The 20454-nt window shown below is 54.7% G+C and overlaps 1 protein-coding gene and 1 long non-coding RNA gene across 2 annotated transcripts; both read left to right on the forward strand.

Moving 5' to 3' along the window:
* The first annotated feature begins 365 nt into the window (after nucleotides 1-365).
* Nucleotides 366-13453, forward strand: CIMIP4 (ciliary microtubule inner protein 4). The gene is made up of 6 exons (XM_040490906.1): nucleotides 366-477; nucleotides 3639-3698; nucleotides 6623-7065; nucleotides 8935-9079; nucleotides 12972-13082; nucleotides 13284-13453. Exons 2-6 carry the CDS (start codon nucleotides 3677-3679, stop codon nucleotides 13379-13381), a joined length of 819 nt encoding a protein of 272 aa, XP_040346840.1. The 5' UTR covers nucleotides 366-477; nucleotides 3639-3676; the 3' UTR covers nucleotides 13382-13453.
* A 500-nt stretch (nucleotides 13454-13953) lies between these two features.
* On the forward strand, nucleotides 13954-19672 carry LOC121040401 (uncharacterized). Its single transcript, XR_005795268.1, has 2 exons — nucleotides 13954-15322; nucleotides 17943-19672. It is a non-coding gene; the product is annotated as an uncharacterized LOC121040401 (long non-coding RNA).
* The last annotated feature ends 782 nt before the right edge of the window (nucleotides 19673-20454 follow it).

Genomic DNA, 20454 nt, shown 5'->3' on the forward strand with positions numbered 1-20454 from the left:
CCTTTAGTATTCAAGTCCCTTCTAAACTGTCAAACTCCTATACATCCCTCAGAGGCCAGCTCAGATGGCCCCTCCGAGAGCCCTGATTCCTTTCTCCAGAAAACACTGATCGCTCTACTTAATCCGCTGTGGCTCCGAGAACTTTCTTTCCACCTGATGGCATCCGAGCCCTCCATGTGTCACATGTGCGGGGCTCGGGAAACATTTTGAGTGGAGACAGAGCAATGCTTGAAGGCCCCTCCTTCCCCTTCAGTACCGGCTTCCCCCCCCGGCCTCTGTTCCCCGGTGGGGGTGCAGGGGGGTGGGGGGTGCAGGCCCTCTGAGGTAACAGAGCCCTATGTATAGCAGTCACCATGGCGACTCCAGTGAACAGTGGGGGAGGGGGCCCCCTGGCACCCAGCCAGTGGTCTTCAGGAGCGGGTCTGCCGTGGGGATCTGCGCTCCTGGGCTTCAGCTGACATGAGAGAGAGCGGAGAGGTGAGGCAGGGGCCTGTGAGGTGGGCCGGGGGGTCTCCCGGGACCCAGGATTTAGCCGTCCCTCTCTCTATTCAGGGCTGCTTGTGAGGGAAGAGTTCCCTGGGCCCAACCGGACCTCCTTCTCCGTCCTCCTTGACTGACGTCTCTTGGGACCTTTCTTTCCAGATCAGAAACTGGCAGTGAGTCCACACTTCTGTTCCAGCCAGTCCAGGCTGCTATGGACTGGGGGTGTCGCTGGGGCAGATAGGACACTGCTGTGGGCACATGGGTGGGGGGAGGACTGGGATGGGGGGGTGAGGACGGGAGCAGATGGCTCACTCGAAGGAAGCAGAAGAGGTCGGGCTTGGGTTCGGTACCACTTGGCTGAGGTCCTATTTCTTTTCTGAGCCTCAGTGTCTCCATCTGTGAAAGAGGGTGAGTTAATACTTTCTCTGAACACCTGCTTCCTTATGAAGACGGATTAATCTACTAAATGTAAGAGTGCGTAACAGATGAGCTGTATTAGTTATCCCTTGCTGTGTAACAAATCACCCCAAAACTTAGTGGCTTAAGAACATTTTTTTTACAAAACTTTTTTTTTTTTTTAACATTTATTTATTGTTGAGAGACAGAGAGGGACAGAGCACGAGCAGGGGAGGGGCAGAGAGAGAGGGAGACACAGAATCCGAAGCAGGCTCCAGGCTCTGAGCCGTCAGCACAGAGCCCGACGCGGGGCTCGAACTCACGAGCTGTGAGATCATGACCTGATCATCACGAGCTGTGAGATCAGATGCTTAACGGACTGAGCCACCCAGGCGCCCCAAGAACATTTTTTTTTTTTCTTATTTCACAACTCCTTTGGGTCAGAAATGCAGATGCACTCCCATGGCGGCCATCTCTCAAGGTCATTCACGGTATATAATCAAAGTTCAACTAGAGGAGGACCCCTTTCCAGAGCTACTCATATGGTAGGGCTCAGTTGCTCATGGATTCTTGAACAGGCCTCCTTCAGATCCTTGCCAGGGGGGCCTCTCCTGAGGTTAGCTCACAACATGGCCGCTGCTTCTGTCAGAGTGAGCGAGCCAAGAGCCTGACGGAGTGTGGACAAGACGGAGTCCCAATCTTCTACGTTCACTCTCCGAGTGGCATCCCATCCACTATTCTATTGGTTAGAAGCGGGTCAACAGGCCCAGCCCACGTGCCAGGGGAGGGATTATACAAGAGTGTGAATACCCAGGGACAGGGTCCCCCGGAGCCATGTGGACTGCCTACCTCAGTGGCCCCTCCAGGCCCCAATAATATACATGCCTTCTTTAAAAAAATTTTTTCTTTTTAATGTTTATTTATTTTTGAGACAGAGAGAGACCGAGTGCGAGTGGGGGAGGGGCAGACAGAGAGGGAGACCCAGAATCCGAAACGGGCTCCGGGCTCCGAGCTGTCCGCACAGAGCCTGACGCGTGGGCTCGAACCCACGCACCGCGAGGTCGTGACCTGAGCCGAAGTCGGACGCTTCACCGGCTGAGCCACCCAGGTGTCGTCTGAATTTTGGCACCTGAAGAGGATGAGGTTTTGCAAAACCATCAAGTTCTGCCTCTTTTGTGTTTAACGGTGGTTCCTTCAGTGTTTCTTCCCCCTGTGATACTTCACTGGAAGCAACAGGAAGAAACCGGGAGGCACCTTCCGTGCCTTTGCTTGGAAATCTCCCTTGCTACCTCTCCTGGTGCATCAGTCACATGTCCCGCTTTCCACCTAACTGTCAAGGACAGTGTCCCTAAGTTTCCTTCGCTACCTAACGAGGACACGTCTTCCTCCAGGTTCGAAGAACACGTTCCTCACATCCTCACATCCGTACATCCTCCAAGCCCAGGTTTCTACTCATTATCCATTTCAGGCAATTGAGGCCTTTTTCCATCCCGTTCCTCAAACTCTACCCACGCCCCAACCACCGCTTGGTTCCGAAGCCACTCCCACAGTTTTAGGTTATTTGTTACAGCAGCGGCCCATTCTCGGTACCGGAATCCATGCTGGCTATCTATTGCTGCGTGACAAATGACCACAAGGCGTAGTCACTTAAGACTGTGTGCTTGACAAAAGTACAAATTTATTCTCTCACAGCTTCTGGGGGTCTGGATCCTGAGTGTGGCCGGACTGGGGCCTCTGGCTCAGGGTCTCCCACGAGCTATAATGAACGTGTCTGCTGGGCTGTGTTCTCATATGAAGGCTCAACCAGGGAAGGATTCACGGCCATGCTCATTCGGGTGAAGGGTCAGGTGGTTCTTTGAGGACCATTGGACCAAGGGTCTCCATTCCTCATGAGCTGTTGGCCTCTCCCTGGGGCAGCTCAAAACATAGCAGCTGTTTGCGGCAGAGCAAGGAAGTCGAGAAGAGCCAGAGAGAGTGTGTGAACAAGACAGAAAACACTAGGGGCACCTGGGTGGCCCAGTCTGTTGAGGGTCCGACTTTGGCTCAGGTCACCATCTCACGGTCTGTGAGTTCGAGCCCCGCCTCGGGCTCTGTGCGGATGGCTCGGAGCCTGGAGCCTGCTTCGGATTCTGTGTCTCCCTCTGTCTCTGCCCCTCCCCCACTCATGCTCTGTCTCTCTCTCTCTCTCTCTCTCTCTCTCTCTCTGTCAAAAAGAAATAAACATTAAAAAAATAAAAGACAGAAGGCATTAATCTACCTGCTCTCGGCTCTCCTGTGTTGGCCAAGCCGGTTCCCTTCGCTCAGGCTTGAGCGACCGGCTGTTAAAATGGACACGTTGTAGGGAGGCAGATGGTCACCAGGATGGGGGGGCCTGGGGCAAGTCACCCCGCAACCAGAGGCCCGCTGGGGGCTCCCAGGGGAGCACAGGGTGCTGCAGATCGGGGAGAAGTGAAGGAAAAGGCAGCAAAAGGCAAGAGCAAGGCTCAGGGCCTCCAGGCTCTTTGAGAAACGTCTTTGGGGCCCCGGCATTGGACGTGACCGGGCTTTCCAGAGAGGGCAGAGTGGGCAGGGGTCCAAGAGGCAGGCCAGGGGGGATGGGGGGCTCGCTGAGTACCAGAGAGAATTGGAAACAGCATGGAGGGGCCCCTGGGTGGGGGCCAGACAGACAGCCGCGGGCCTTTGTATTCATCTCCAGCTCACCCACCTCTGCAGAGACTGTGTGTCATCTGAGACGACCACATGTGTTTCTTGGTCAACAGGACGAAGCTTGGAATTACTTGTCCCAGAACAAGAGTCCATGGACCTGAGCCGCCGAGCAGGTAGGACAGGCTGGCCTGGGATGAGTTCCACTCGGACACCCCGGGGGCAGCAGGGAACAGCCCCTTCTCCCCCTCTCTGGGTCTGGGTCTCTGTCTTGCTTGGGTCTCCAGACCCACTGTGGGGCCCTGACTCCCTCTGCATTCTGTTTGAAGACAGAAATCAAAGGCAGGGGGAGGAATATCGCTGGCCCCTCCCGTCCACCTCTCTGCCGTGTCCTGTCTGCAGGGCTCAGGGGGAAGCGCGCGCCCGAGGGCAGGGCTGAGGGACAACCCAGCAGGGGCCTGGTCGGGTGTCCGGAAAGTACATGGAGGTCCTGAGCGAGCCCCGTCCAGGGAGTGGTGTGGCCCAAGGAGGCGAGAAGGGAGTATCCAGGCATGGCGAACAATGTGGGCAAAAGTCTAGAAGTCAGAGACCTGGTGCTTTGGTGGAACCTAGAGAAGTCGATATGGCTGGAGAGGCTGAGTGGCGGCCTGACCCCTGCGTTGGGGGCTCTGCCCTCAGGACAAGAGGAGGGCTTTCAATGCAGGCGTGACTGGGTCGGGTCAGCTCTGAGAGGCGCCCCATGGCCGTGGTGAGTGGCCTTCCAGTGAGATCGGGGAGGACCCACCTGCTGGAAGCTGTCTCCAAAAATCCAAGGACCCCGGCCTTGTTCAGTCTGGCTCGGATTCCAGCCTCTCCCAGCGAGGTTCTGATGCAAGCGCCGGGAGGGCCCTGGAATCCGCAGATGTGTAACGAGCGGGGGCGCGATTCTGATCGAGGGCCAAGCTGGGGAAATGAACCACTGACCATTTGACCCTTACTCTGCCCATTTTACAGCTGAAGGGATGGAAGGCTGGTAGAGTTGCAGTGAGGCCCCTGAAATGCCAGCGACATTCATTCATTCGTTCGTTCGTTCCTTCGTTCATTTGTTCATCCGTTCATTCATTCATTCCACAAATATGTAGCTCCAAGAGGACAGGGGTTGGCCCTTTAGTTCACTGCTGTGTCCCCAGCGCCTGACCTAGCACCCAACGCGGTCCGTGCTCCCTCAGTGGATGGTTAGTGAATACCGGCTCTCTGAACCGGTGTCCGGCGAGTGAAGCTCTCGTCACCCCAAAGGGCTGGCAGAGGGTGGGCGGGCAGTTGCGGATAGATGAGGCAGTCAGGGGCTCATCCTGGGAAAAACGGGGAGCCCTGCCCCTTGAGTCCTGAGCTCAGCATCCTGTGCTCAGCCCCAGGCCCCCCATGGGCAGGAGGAGGGGCCGTGGTTGATGAGGTGGGCGCTGAGCGCACCCCATACTCTGCCTCCGCTCTGTTGAGAAGGGTGCCCGTCCCCATCCTCGGCCGTCCCCAGAGGCGCGCCCATTTGTTCGCTGGGGTGGCAGCAGGACTGGATGGAGGGAAGGCCATCTGGTCCGGCCTCAGGAACAGGTTCTCCCTCTGCCTTTTGTGTGGATGACAAAGGAGCAAGAATGGAAGGGCATCTGATTTCACTGGTGGGGGGCAGGAAGGAAGGCAAGCTTTTTCTAAAGGCGCTGCGCCCCCCCCCCCACCCCGGCCCCGGGGAAGGGTCTACAGCTCCTCATGGTGGGGGCGAGAGGGGCTTACACAGAGCACCACCACCCCTTGGTGACGGCGCCCCGCGAGAGTGAAATGAAACCCCCAGTGACCGGGGGTCAAAACCCGCTGCTGTCCAGCGGCCTTCTCTGGAAAAGAAGCCTGGAACATTCTGAATGCCCACCCGCGGGGCAGCTGCGAAGTCCTGCCCAGTTAGGTCTGTGTCTGCCGCCGAAAGTCAATCCCCGAGGCACAGTGGTGCGTTTTTTACCAGCAAGTTACAAAGCAACAGGGAGAATCCGGTCTCCTTTGTAAACAAAAGCGAAGCAAGACTATGTATCCTTAGGAGGGCTGGAGGAGCCGTCTAGAATGCTTTGGAGGGAAGCTCCCCGCACGCATTTGCAGCCGGAACCTGGGATTGAAGACTGGGGAGCAGGGGTGAGGCTGAGGCTGTGTGGAGAAAGGGAAAAGCCCAGGGTGGTGAGACGTGTGTGCAGCCTGCGGCCAGGCCAGCCTGGGGTGGGTGTCAGGGAGGATTCTTGGTGAGACAGCATTTGAAGGAATCGAAGGGTAGGGTTTTGACTCCGGGAGAAGGAAGGGCAGGCCTTCCAGGTGGTGGAACCAGCCCGTGGGGGGGGGGGGGGGGGGGGGGGGTGGGGTATCACAAGGGGGGGGGGGGCCGGGGGCCGCCGTTTGGGGGGAGCCAGGGGTGGGTGAAGAGAATGCGGCCGGCGGGCTGGGACTAGAAGTCCGGGCCAGAATGTGCGGCTGCTGGTGGGAGAGCCTGAAATGGCTGGGGTGATGCCACCTGCAGAGTGAAAACAGCAGAAGGAAGTGGGGGTTGGGGGGGGCAGCTCTGAATGGGGAGCAAGGACCTGGCCCCTCCAGCTCCATGACTGGGCCAAGCCAAGGAAGCCCTCTGCCAACTTCCCTCTGCCAAGCTGCTGGCTTTCTTTACTGGATCGCTGTGGGGTTCAAAGCCGGGAAGAGAACTAATCAAACGGAGCTAGGTTCACCAAAGCGCGGAGAGGTCAAGGTCACACGCGGCCAGGCCTCAGGGCTGCAGCTCCTGTTGCCAAAACCAGTGTGGGTTGATCCTGTCCCGTGGGAGGCGGGGCCAACGGAGCCACCGTCGTCCTTGGTCTCTCCTGATTTCTCACCTGTGCTTCCGCTGGTTGCTGTGACCGCTCTCTGTCCCTGTCCCTTTGACCGTCCCTTTGACGCGGGCTGGCTAGGTCCGAGATGCAGAGGCAGACAGAGTGTCCGGGAGGCTCGGAAAGGAGAGGAGAGGGAGCACCGTTGCCCCATTGCCGTCTCCCTCCCTGTCCCCCACTCTGCATTTATCTGTCTCCTTCCCTCCCTCCCCTCCCTCACTCCTCCTGTTCAGGTACCACCACTTTGACCAGGGTCCATCTGAACAACGAGGGAGGCCAGCAGGACACGGACCCCTGGAGAACTGCCTGCAGCCCCGTGGGCACCTCCAAGTTCAAGTACCGGGCCCCAGTCTCCCCACAGCAGAGCCTGTACCGGGGAGGCAGCCCCCGAAGGCAGATCCACTTGGAGGAGGTCCGGCCTCCACCCCCAACGGCCATCAGTAGGGACTCTCTGTCCTCGGGGTCGGACCCACAGTGTGGGTCTCCGAGGAAGGCAGATTACAGACCCTCCTCGAGGGAGAGCAGGGCTTCTATCCGAGAGGGGGATCCGCTGTGCCAGGGACGGAAGGAAGGTCCCAACGCGGGAGCCCAGGACCAGAAGAGCGGCGTCATTCCTGACAACATCCGTCACAAGTTTGGGAGCAACATGGTGGACGAGCTGGTCTCTGAGGAACAGGTATCAGAGCAGGCACAGGAGGCTGAGGGCGGCAGGTGGGTTCAGCATGGAGACTTAGGGGGACCCCCAAGGAGCCTGCCCTCAAGTACAGAGTCTCTACAATAATATCATTAACGAGTGCTGGCTGTGCACTTGCCTGTTCTGGCCCTTATGGACTTTTCAGCGTTAAGTCTGGTGTTCGGATTAGATGCTTTTAACTGGGACCAGTCTCCTGAAGGAGACTGTGTTGAGTGGATGGAGAGCGCTGGCTGGGACTCAGAAGATTTGGGCTTGAGCCCTGGCTCTGCCCCTGAATGCTGGGTGACTTTGGACAAGGTTACTTCCTGGGTGACTTTGGACAAGTTACTTCCCCTCTCGGGGCTCCGGTCCCTGCATCTGTAAAGGGAGGCAGCTGGACCACACCGGGCTGGCAAACACGTGACACGCATACCACACGGTTCCTATCCTGCACCAGGCAGACATCACTAGTCGATGCTGGCACTGTTCCCCACCTGATAGGTCATTCAGTGGAGTCCCTACTGATCAACTGAAAAGTTGACATAAAACTGCTCTTTCTGGTCAAACGCTAAGAGCTCTCCCGGTCTGGCGTTTTGAGAGATATTTTCTTTTCTTTTTTTAACGTTTATTTTTGAGGCAGAGAGAGAGAGAGAGAGAGACGGAGCATGAAGGGGGGAGGGTCAGACAGAGAGGGAGACACAGAATCCAAAGCAGGCTCCAGGCTCTGAGCCATCAGCACAGAGCCCGAGGCGGGGCTCGAACTCACGGACCGTGAGATCATGACCTGAGCCGAAGTCGGACGCTTCACCGACTGAGCCACCCAGGCGTCCCTTGAGAGAGATTTTTCAAAGCCATCATCTCGAACCTCACATGGTGCGAGTTATGGCTTCTTTTTTGAGCAGATGGCACAAGAGAAGTTCAGGGAGGTGCCGTGAGCCACTTGGGGTCACAATCAGCAAGCAGAGTTATAAGGATCACAAAGGCTGTGGGCTGGGCCCCCCTCTACTTTGTCATCACAAGGTGTGGTACCCACACCCACCTGCTAGTCTGGGAAGTCACAATCCCAAACGTCTTGAGGACCTTGCCCCCACCTGAGGTTGGCTCTATGATCACTACCTGTCACTGCCCCTCTCGGCCTCGGAAAGACATCACTTCGCCCTTTGGTCATCATTGTCCTGGGCCTGAATAGGGACCTGGCTTTTCTGTCTAGCTTTGACACATCACAGATGTCACTGAGCCAGCAAATATCAGAGCTGGAAGCTACTTCAATGACCATCCAGTTTGGCCCCCACTCCCATTTTTTACAAGTAGGGAAACTGAGGCCCGGAGAGGGGCAGAGACTCGCCCGATGTCAGCAGCTGGGCTATGGCGGAACTGGGACTCCCACCCCGGTTTCCTGGTTCCTCAGCCAGTCTGAGCCTCGGTTCCGCACTACAGGAGGGGGCTGGCCCTGATGAAATCTAAGGGGCCACCCAGAGCTGACCTGGGTGATGCCTCGGTTCTGGGGGCTCTGTGGTTCGCCAACTGTGACAGCAGGGCGAGTCCTGCCCCGAGGCTCGAGTTCCTCATGTATAAAAGGGCAGGAAGAACATTACCTTACGAAGACCTCTCCTGACGGTGTATACATTAGGTGCTCAAAGCAGGGAAGAGGCTCTATGATCATTACCGTCTCCGATGCCCGTGTGGCACGTGGGGACGGGTGAGTGGTGGAGGGCCTTCAGGTCTCCCAGTCCCTGGCCCCGGGCCTGGTTGAAGGCTGCAGGGTAGGGGTGGGGTAGGAGGTCGCGAGGGCAGGGTGAGAGGGAGGAGGAGTTGGAGGGGAACTAGGGGGCTGACCCTGCTTCCCTGGTCTCTTCCTCACTCGCTGCGCAGGCTCAAAGGGCCATCGGTGAAGGCTCTGAGGGCCAGAAGAGGGCTAACTCGTGGCCCAGCAGGACCCAGAGTCCCATGGGAATCAACGCCATCTTCTCAGACTACTATGATCTGGGCTACAACATGCGGTCCAACTTGTTTCAAGGTCAGGTCAAAGGGCAAGGGTGGAGGTTGCCAGGCATAGTGGCAGGGGTATTCACCTTTGGGGTATTCACCCCTTCCCGGACGCCTATGGGCTCTGAGACCTAGGACTCATTCCCAGGGACACTCATTTCACAGCCACCAAGGGCCCTCTCTGGGCCAGGCCCCGTGCCGCGTGCTGGGAGTGTCCAGGCTCCAGGCACATCTGTCCTCCCCATGCAGACGACCCATCCCAGTTGGCAAACAGTCCCTCACTCCCTCTGACGCCTCCTGTGTCCTAATCTGGTCACAGTGCCGACAATATCGGGCTTCCTAGGTTCAAAGCTCAGCTCTGCCACTCCCTGGGTGTGGCCTCAGGGAAGATCCTTCACCTCTCTCGGCCTCGGTCACCTCTTTGGCACCGTGGGGATAATAATGATGCTGTGGCCCTCAGTGGGTCAGTGACAGGATTCTGAAGTGCCGCGTGAAGCCGCTTGGCCTGGGGCTCCAAGTGAGTAGCTGGCGGACCATTAGTTTTCCTTCCCAGCACGGGTGGTGGCAGCACCAGGGGGACAGGGCCGGTTGGAGATCCGGACATCTTACAGGGCTGCTAAGGGACAGCCACAGTCATGTCTGTTGGGGGGCAAGAACTATTAGCTCATTTCACAGGTGCATCGGAAAGTTTGCCCAAGACCTCTCAGTAACAGGAGGTAGATCAGAGCTCACACCCACGGTTTTCTTCTGCCTCCAAAGCCCCAGTCTTTCAGGTCCCCTCCCCACCGGGACCCTGTTCCCAAGGGCTAACGGATTGCTCAGACGAGGGTCCACTCCGCGGCCATCGTGCAGGGGGCTTCTCTCTGCCCCCACATTCAAGTTCGGCCTCATTGCCACATACGACCTCTGTCTGGCCCTCTTCTTTCCTCCCTCTGTCACGCCAGGCCCTCTCCAGCGTCCCCAGGGCCTGGCAGACCTCCTCACTTGACTCCGATCCCTGTCACCCAAGGAACCAGACAGCCACTGGAAGCCTTCCTGGCTTTTTCTTTGAGCCTGGAGGAGGGGTGGTGCTGGGGGAGGGAGAGAGAATACAGCTCAGCTTGTCCTCTGCTCCAGATCTCAGGGTCCCTGCCTTGCATTCGTCTCTGTAACAATAATCACCCATCGGCACACACACCCTTGTGGGGTAATGTCCACACAGAGGGAAAAGAATAGTGTCAAAAGCCTCTGGGCGCCCATCACCAGCCTGAGAGACACAGCCTTGGCAGGGCTTGTGCTGGAGCCGCTCCCACCAGCTTGCACCAGCTCACAAGAGTCCCTTGTTAAATTTCCCTTAACTGATTGGCATCGCGGTGCTATTTTACTATTTTATTTATCTATACTCCGGAAATTGGCTAGGGCCGTCCAGTTGGGCTTCACCTTCAGCACCAACTCCCGGTGAGCTTTGCCCGTGTGTCCCTTTCGTTTCCACTCACTCTGTCTGCCTTACGCTAGCTGTTCCAGGTTGTGGTTGAACAAGAGCGAGGGAGAGGAGGGGGCGCCCGGCTGGCTCGTTCAGTTAAGCGCCCGGCTCTTGATTTCAGCTCAGGTCATGATCTCACGGTTCGTGGGCTCGAGCCCCGCATCGAGCTCTGTGCCGACCGTGAGGAGCCTGCTTGGGATTCTCTCTCTCTGTCCCTCCACCACTCATGCTTTCTCTCTCAAAATAAATAAACTTAAGAGAGAGAGAGAGAGAGAGAGAGGACGTCAGAAAGGCAAAGAGCTGGGTGGGGAAGGCTGCCAGAAAGTCTTTCCTCTTGAGGGGTTGGGAAGGTCTCAAGCAGGAGAATGGCATGTTTTTGACTTAGGTTGAAGGACCATTCTAGTTGCCGTTGAGAACTGTGGCAGGGTTGCTGGGGCAGAAACAGGGAGACCGGTGAGGAATTGACTATAAAGATCCAGGTGGGGCAGATGATGGTGGCTTGGTCGAGGGAGTAGGGCTGGGACCTTGCACAACTTGGGAGGCACCATTGTGCAATATGGCAGCCCAGGGAGGCCAGGCTGAAGGTGGCCTGATGTACTAGGTGCCTGGGTATCTGTGCAAGCTAGAGCACGCGGAATATGTCAATAAATGGATTTGGGGTGTAGGAGAGAGGAACGAAGGTGGATTCCAAGGTTTTTGATCTGAAAAGCCGGGAGGATGGAATTACTATTTCCTGAGAGATAGAGTTCCAGAAAGACTGGGTTGAAGACATCCTACCCCGTGTGAGTCTTAAAGAAAATCTCTTACAGAGTCTTCTAAAATATTTAGTTTCGCTTTTCACACTTGGGTCCCTAATCCCCCTGGAGTTGATTTCTGTTGTCAGTGAGAAGTAGGGATTCCTGCTTAATTCTTCCTTTATGTGGACTACCGAGTCTCCCAATACCTTTTACTGAATAGTCCCGCCTTTCCCCCCCAGTGACCCACAGTGGTTGCACTGGTGTCCACCAAGCTTCCACATGTGCAGGGGTCAGTTTCCAGGTCCTCCGTCCTGCCCACTGTCCAATGTTATGCTTTTAATGACCAAGGATGAGAGGTAGTCCGGTATCTGGTTGGGCAGGTATCAGCCCCCCTCTCCATCACGACTACCAGCATTAAAGCCTTGGCTAGTCTAGGTCCTTGATTCCTCCACAGAGATTTTAGAAGCAGCTTGTCTATTTCTACAAAAAAACAAACAAAACAAAAGCCCTTTTGAGATCTTAGCTGGAAGTATGTCGAATCTATAGCCTCAAATTAGGGGCAATCATCTGCTTTATGATAAGGTTCCCCCTCTCTGTGCTGCATTCTAGTTAATTTCCTTGTCTATATCTTCCCGCTGGCCATTTTGACTTAGCTGCATTTAATCTACTATTTTCGCTGTCCCCTGAATGTGCCTTTAAACATTCAGATGCTAATTTTCAAACTTAGAAGAAGAGAGAACAATGAAATGGCTACATGTCACACTCATAACCCAGCTTTGACAATTCTTAACACGTGGCCAATCTTGTTCCATTGTTTCTCCCACCCACCCATCAGCCTGCCCTGCGTTATTTCAAAGATAATCCCAGACCTCTTGTCATCCACTGAACTTAATTTTTTTTTTTATTAAAAATTTTTTTAACGTTTATTTATTTTTGAGACAGAGAGAGACAGAGCATGAATGGGGGAGGATCGGAGGGAGAGGGAGACACAGAATCCGAAACAGGCTCTAGGCTCTGAGCGGTCAGCACAGAGCCTGACGTGGGGCTCGAACTCAGGGGCCGCGAGATCATGACCTGAGCTGAAGTCGGCCGCTTAACCGACTGAGCCACCCAGGCGCCCCTGAACTTAATTTTCAATTACTATATGTTTCATTTTCTGAGGTCCCATTTGCTTCTTTTCTTAATCTATTCTTTCTGGGTAGTTTCTTATTCTTTGCTTATTCTTTTTGTCTCTCGTGACTTGAAACATTACATTCATGTATTTCCCATCCTGTGACCGATCATTTGCATCCTTGCTATCTTTGGGGATTTGGTCCTCTGTTTGGTGTTTCTGCTGACTTTTGATCATGGTAACTTATTTCTTTTGTGTGTGTGTGTGTGGTTTAACTGTAGCATAGAAATACATTTTCTGAAAAATGGACATATTGATTGTCCCATGCCAGATGCTCCAATGAATCTCCAGTAATGTGATCTTCCCAATCTTGCAAGAAAATGTTATTCCTTTGGATAGAGGAAGAGGCCAAAGCTCTGAGAGGTTAAACACTGGCCTGAAGTCACACTCCATGAATGGCAGAGCTGGTGTTTGAACCCAGGCCCGCCTCCTCACACCCCTACCTTCCACAGTCCACCATCCATTGGGGAAACTGACATCCAGGTATGAAACCCTGAGTGCCTGACCTCCGTTGACTTGAGGCTTCTGGGGATTTCTTTATGGGGTTCCACAGGGGCCTCCGAGGAGACGACGAGCCTTATGAAGGCCTCCTACACCCCAGAGGTGATTGAGAAATCAGTGAGGGACATAGATCACTGGCATGGCAGGAAGACGGATGATCTGGGTATGTTCGGGGCTGCGGTGAGGGAGGCGGGCGCTCCCCTACCTGGGCAGGGTGTGTTGGCCCCAAGGTTGAGAGAGAAGCCACAGCAACAGGTAGAGCTCTGGGGCGGGCCCGGAAGAGGCATGGATCACCGCTGGGGCCCCGGGGCACTCCAGAGATCCTCTGGATGATCTGAGCTGGCTCCTTCCCTGCTCTCTGCAGGCCGGTGGCACCAGAAAAATGCTATGAATATGAACTTACAGAAAGCACTGGATGAGAAATACGGAGAGAAGGGCAAAAGCAGAAGCTCAAAGTACTAGATGCGACCGAGAAGAGGTGCCTTCCACTCCAAGAAATGGCAAAGAATAAAGAAAGGCACCCGTCTGAATGTTCTCTTTGTGATGCCTCCCTTTCATGTTGGGGTGGGGGCTGATGTGCGGTGCTGGAGAGGCCAGCTGAGGGAGGAGAGAAGCCCGGAGGGCCCAAACTCACCCCAGACCTTCCCCTTAGACAACGCACCCCTTCCCTCATAATTCCCGGGCAGGATGTGGGAGCTGAGCGGTAGGCACCCATACCCTGTGGGAGGGGCCTCACAGTGGTCCCTGCGGGAACTGAGCCTTGGATGCCTTCCCTAGCTGAACCCCGATTTCTTCCAGACACCCATTCCTCCCCCAGGAGCCCCTGGACTTGAGAAGAATCAGACATGCCCCTCCTCCGAGGCAGGGGTGGGTTTGATTGGTCTCAGGGTAAGTTTTACCCCTCCCCCCCCCCACACAAACTGATTGGTTCAGAAATGGGCGTATGACTCAGTTTGGGCCAATGAGAAGCAAGGAGAGGTGGGAGCGCGCGGAGCCCTCTGGGAAATTCTTTTCTCCGCCCCGGGAGAGCTGGGGGAGCATCCCTCTCTCGCGCAGCTGTGTAGAGGGAGGAAGACGCAGGGCAGACCGCAGCTGGCAGAGAGTCTGGGAGCGGGGTGGGGGGGAATCGAAGACGCCGCGACACAATGTGGGTTGTCCGCGACCTCGCTGAGCTGCCCCATCCCCCTGGCCGGAAGCCGCCGCCTCTGGGCTTCGTATCGTTGGAGCCTAGGCAACTTTGCATTGTTTAAGCCAAAGCCATCCTTAACCGGTCACGATCCCCGGAGGACCTGGGAATTGGGTTCCCAAGGAAGAGTCCCCCCCCCCCCCCCCCGCCGCCGAGATGGGTTAGACAGTCACGTCTACCAGCTGATCCTGAAGTTCTTTTTGTTTTGTTTTTTGTTTTTTGTTTGTTTTTTGTTTTTTGTTTTTTTTACCTGGTGGGTCCCCAAGCCAGCAGCTCACCCCACCCCGCATGCCACTGACGTGCACTCTCTACACCTGTCCCACTGGGCCATTACTTGCTGTGTTCCAGACCACCCTCAAACCTAGAGGCTTAAAACGACAAGGCTCATCTGTTTGCTTGGAATTGTGCAGTTTGGCTCATTTCTGCTCCGCGTGGCACCTGCTGCGAGATGGCGGTTTCTCTCACGAGCCTGGGGCCTCAGCAGGGATGGGCGCCGTCGCTGGGGGCCACCCTCCTTGTGGCCAGCTTCGGCTTCCTCTTGACATGGTGACTGCGTTCCAAGCAGCAGCCTTCCAAGAAGACAAGACCCTGATGTGTAAGAGCTTATCGCGTCTTGCACAGGCTTGTTAAGGTCCCTGTGGTCAAAAGGACATATGGTCCAGCCCAGACTCGTAGTAGGAGACTGTGCAGGAGTATTGGTATAGACAGGAGAGGTTCAGGGGGATTCACCACGATACCAGACTGCCTCAGTGATCGTCATGCTTTGGACGAATGCAAAGCAGATCCCTGCCAGGAGGAGTGGGGCCGCAAAAGGGAGAGACTTCTTCAAGATCAGATTGGACCAAGGTGTTGTACCGGAAGTGAACTTGACCTGATTTAGTATCGATTGGGTACCTAATGATGTGCGCGGTGCTGGGTTCGGCTCAACCTCTTTGCCGGGTACCGAATTTCTACAAGGCACTGCTCTCGTGCTGGAAAACCAGACTTCGTTTTTACTGAGTCGCGACTATCTGCCCACCACATGTGGCAGCAGAAAAATACGAGCCATCCCGAGTGTTGCGACGATAGCGGACCCCATACGATTTTGACAGAGAAATTATGACGTGCCGGGTGCCTATGATTATATGTCAAGTGTTTTACACACATGATCTTTTTCATCCCGACACCAGTCCTCAGAGCGATCATCTTTATGAAAAAAGGAGGCTTGGAGAGGCCAAGTAAATTGAGCTCAACAGGAAGCTGAAGACAGGCACGTTAGTATATGGACGCTTAGCAGTTTTACACAGGGCAGCAAGAAGTCCATACGGGGCAGAGGAAGCACCAAGGAGAGCTTGGGATGGGATGGGGCTGGTGGTCACGGAGGGCTTCACAGAGGAGGTAGCTCTTGAGTCTTGGCACGTGAACAGGTACGTTAAGGTGGACTGGAAGAGGGGCGCCTGGATGGCTCAGTCGGTTGGGCGGCTGACTTCCGCTCAGGTCATGATCTTGTGGTTTGTGAGTTCGAGCCTGGCGTTGGGCTCTGTGCTGACAGCTTGGAGCCTGGAGCCTGCTTCGCATTCTGTGTCTTCCTCTCTCTCTCTCTGCCCCTCCCCCACTCATGTTCTGTCTGTCCGTCTGTCTGTCTCTCTCAAAAATAAACATTAAAAAAATTTTTTTAAATAAAAAAAGGTGGACTGGAAGAACCACAGGGTTCGAGACGGAGGGCACAGTGTGAATAGAAACCCAGCACGGCTTACTGGGTCGCCCACACACCCTGGGTGTCTTATTAACCTTGGACGGTGGGGCTCCCAAGGTGGGGCACAGAGGCCAGATGGGAAAGGCAGACGGAGAAATCTGTGCCCGGATGGGGTTGCGTCCTGGGGGGAGGGGGGCTCAGATGTGAGACCCAGCCCCTTCCTCCATTAGCTCACAGTCTAGCCAGGTCAGAAGGGTTAATAATGACTGAAGAAACCAGACAGAAGAATATCGCCAGGGATCAGAGAGATACGCACAAAAAGTCCTTGGGTTGGCAAATATTAAAAAGCAAGTGTAGGGGCGCCTGGGTGTCTCAGTTGGTTGAGTGACCGACTGACTCTTGATTTGGGCCCAGGTCATGATCCCAGGGTTGTGGGATTGAGCCCCGCATTGGGCGCCACACTGAGTGTGGAGCCTGCTTAAGATTCTCTCTCTCTCTCTCTCTCTCTCTCTCTCTCTCTCTCCCATAAATAAATAAAATAAAATAAAATAAAATAAAATAAAATAAAAAGCAAGTGTAGGTGGGGTGGGACCCCTCATACACGCAATGAATTGTGAGCACAGAACAGCAAGGAAGAACTTAGCAACATTGAAGTTCTATCTTACAGCCTAGAAACTCCCATTTCTGGGTAGCCTGGAGAAGCTCTTACATGCACACAAGGAGCCCCACACAAAGACGCCCATCGCTGCGTTGTGTGCACATTACACGTCCGCCAGCAGGAGAAATGGACAGATGGGGGGATCCATAGCAGGGGAAAGACATGACCCAGGTCGTCATACGCCAGCGTGGAAAGATCTCCCAGTATGTCTCCGTGGGTTTTGGAAACGACGGTCTGCAGGACGAGCCCTTCAGTATGACATACATCATTTGTGCGACCTTCAAAAGGTACACGCGGAACCGTGTGAGTCCTTGCTGACGGACTCAGCGAAGAGCAGGGGAGGTGGGTTGGAAGGATGCTGCGACTTTAGCTTCACATGGTATTGATTCAGCGCTTTTCAGATGCTTCGCTTTCTGGATAGCTTAACATTTTTTTAAGCTTATTTTTCAGTAATCTCGACCCCTGAGATGGGGCTCGAACTCACAACCCTGAGATCAAGGGTCGGGTGCCCTTCCAACTGAGCCGGCCAGGCACCCAGTTTTGCCTTCTGTAATTGCAAGAGACACCCTCCAAGAGAACGCACACGCTAGAAAGGGTGGTGGAGTAACTGAATGCTGGGGAGCTGATTTAAAGTCAAGCTGGCAATTTCAGTTTGGACACAAGCGAGACATTGTAACAGATTTCATGACTTAGCCTCAGTTAAAGATTTCACCTCAGATCCGGAAGAGGAACTCTTTGAAATTAAACATGGAATATTCTGGAGACAGAGAAGCTGTAAGATCAGACATGCATGGGTTTTCTTAATTTTTAAAAAATTTATTTTTTACCTAAGGTGTTTATCCCACTGGTGCTATTTCCAACACTGCTCTTTGTGCTTCTGAGGCCCCTAGACGGTGGAATTCACAGTGATTCTTTAAAAAAGAATTTTTTTTAAATGTTTATTTATTTTTTGAGAGAGAGACGGAGCATGAGGGGGGAGGGGCAGAGAGAGAGGGAGACACAGAATCCAAAGCAGGCTCCAGCTCTGAGCTCTCAGCACGGAGCCCGACGCGGGGCTCGAACCCATGAACTGTGAGATCATGACCCGAGTGAAGTCGGATGCTTAACTGACTGAGCCACCCAGTGCCCCCCATTCACAATGATTCTTAAGTTTCAAGGAGGTACGGGGACCAGGACTCACATTGCATTAATTCACATGGCGGAAAAGTTATCCATTCTCTAATCCTTGCCATCTCATTTGCTCAGAGGGATTCAGAACCATCTTCATAATTTCTGTTCTATCCAAGTACAACCTGAAGGAGGACCTAAAAAAGCAAATTCTGAGGCTCTTCACTCCAGAGCCAGTCCAAGACCTCGTAGAGCTATTTTCTTAGTCCCGCCCGCCCCCTGGTGGCAGTTTCTCTAAATTGCAAGCCGAGTCCTTAGGCTTCATAAATCCAGGAACCTAGAGATCGTCAGGTTCCTTCCATCTTTCTAACCACGCCTCTTTTGCCCCTACCCACAGCTCCATTTGCAGATGAGGAAACTGAGGCCCCGTTGGGTGGATATATGTCCAATCTGAAAGCGAGCCGTCCATGTGGCCAGCTTTGCAAATCCAAACCGTCAGAGGCGGCGCGGGGTGGCAGACAGAAACTTTCCCTTTCTCCCTCCGGGATTCACGGCCTCTGCGGTAAAGGAGGAGCCAGCAGGGACTGCGGCAAATGCGGAGGAAAATCCAAATGCGGGTTTGTAGTCCAGAGGCGACAAGAGACTTTGCAGCCGAGGTCTGTGTAAGGATCACCCGAGAAAATGCACGCCCAGGACGTGGCGCGTAATCAATGCTCGCTCCTTTCTTTCCATCAGGTTCAGGTTTTGGGGAACACAGCACCATGCTGATAGGTGTTCTGTAAAAAAGTGTCCCCTTGTCACATGAGTTTGGGTTATGCTGGTTTAAATAAGGCTAAACAGGTTTCTTTTGTGCAAGACTTCTTAGAACCTGGAATGCTCTAGAATTCATTGCGTCGCTCCAAATTACTGCAGGCAGGGTTCCCTGTTCCCCCCTGGTGCCTGGCACAGAAGGAGCAAGCCACCGACACCTGTGACGATAATAATGATTTTATTAAAATTGCAGGTTCAGAAACCCGGGAAGTCAGCCCGGAAAGAGTAACCCTGTTTTGGGGGGGGGGGTGGTGGCGGTACATGGACCGATGTGTGAACCGAGACGCTCATTGTCAGGGTTCCTGGAGAACTGTGGCCGCCGAAGGGCCTGGCCGCCTGTTCCGTCTGGCCAACCTTGCAGGTTGATTACCTGTCATCAGGTGATCAGAGTGAGCCTGTCCTCGGGACAAGGGGGACGAGTTTTACAACGGGTGCTGCACAAGGCGGCTGAGTGAGGGCTATCCCGGCCTTCTGCTCACTGGTCTGTATTGCTACCTTCCCTGGTTTACAAGGAAAAGGATAGTCCACCGCAGGCAATGGCCTGGGCCTCTCCTATTCCCAATCTCCTTCCAGTGGGCTGGGATTTGCTGAACACCTACTATGTGCCAGGTGTGTGGCACCATGGGAGAAGCGGCTATGAGTTGTCCTTTGTGCAGAGGGCTCCCAGGCTGAGGTGTGATAATGGGGGACACAGATGAACCTATCAGCAGGGAGGGAGAGGGTCAGGACAGGACGAGGGGAGAAGGCGCGGCACGAGCAGGCCCCCAGGAGCTGTGATGTCCTGCTTCAGGCCACGGGACACTTAGGGTGAATATCGCTGGAGCCCTGGAGGAGGGGGTGAGGGTCCTGGTGGGGCAGAACATTCCAGATCTGAGGGAAGGGGATTTGTGACTGCCGGCCTTGCGGAGGTCCGAAGTGAAGGGTTCCACTGCTGCTTATTTGCCCCTGTTAAAAAGAAAACCCAGGCCCAAAATGGAGTCACTTACGCCAAGTCACCCAGGGGGGTGGGGGGAGGGGACGCTTCATACTTCACCTAACGCCTTTCCAGCCTCCCCCGGGGGCTCTTCTGGTCAGCACCGATGAGGTCATCAGTCATAGGGCCTCTCCATCCCCCGGAAGGAAGATGTCATCTGCGCACCTGCTCTGCTCCCTCAGGGAAGGTGACCTTGTCTGAACTTTTCTTTCTCTTTTGCTAATTGCCCCCGCCCTGTTTCCGCCTATAAAGCCCTTCCGTTTTGTACAGCTCGCCAGAGCTCCCCTCCATCCGGGATGCCGGCTGATCTGTGAATAAAGCCAATGAGATCTTGAGATTTACTCGGCTGAAATTTTGTGAGGTTTATTTACTTATTTTTGAGAGATAGGAAGAGAGAGAGAGAGAGAGAGCAGGGGAGGGGCAGAGAGAGAGAGAGAGAGGGAGACAGAGGATCTGAAGCGGGCTCCGGGCTGTCAGCACAGAGTCCGACGCAGGGCTTGAACTCACGAACCATGAGAGCATGACCTCTTCGGACGCTTACCTGGCTGAGCCATCCAGGCGCCCCTCATTTTGTTTTTTAACGGGCCCCAGCTCAGTCCCAGAGCCCGTTCCCTCTGGTTCTCTAGGCTCTCAAGCCCTTGTGATTGTACGGTTCTTCCTTCGCTTTCTCTCCACCTCTGGCTCCTCACGGATTTCCCCTAGGTTCTGTTTTGCCTTTCAGTTGGGTCTGTTTCACCCCAGTACCCAGGGTAACTCCCCATTCCCCAGCCCCTTTGCAAATGTCCAGCACAGAGAAGTTGAGTCACTGGGGAGACCGTATCTCCCCCGACTGGAGACTCACACCGCAGGGGGCTCCACTGGGAATAGTAACCAGCACTGATGGCTTTCCTTGTGTTGACTCCCTCACGGCCCCCTGCAGCCTACGTAGGGGCCTTTACTGTCCCCATTTTACAGATCCAGAAGTGGAGGCACAGAGAGGTCCAGTGATTCGCCCCAGGTCACACAGCGAGTAAGTGCCAGAGCTGAGATTTGAATCTGGGTGGTCTAAGCCTGAAGTCGATGCCCTTGGCCACTAGGGCACAGGGCCCGACTCGCTGTTCTGAGCAAGGGTCAACAGTGGCTTTCT

This window comes from Herpailurus yagouaroundi, unplaced genomic scaffold, assembly GCF_014898765.1.
Source record: "Herpailurus yagouaroundi ecotype Mexico unplaced genomic scaffold, PumYag 182, whole genome shotgun sequence".
In the NCBI taxonomy this organism is placed as follows: domain Eukaryota; kingdom Metazoa; phylum Chordata; class Mammalia; order Carnivora; family Felidae; genus Herpailurus; species Herpailurus yagouaroundi.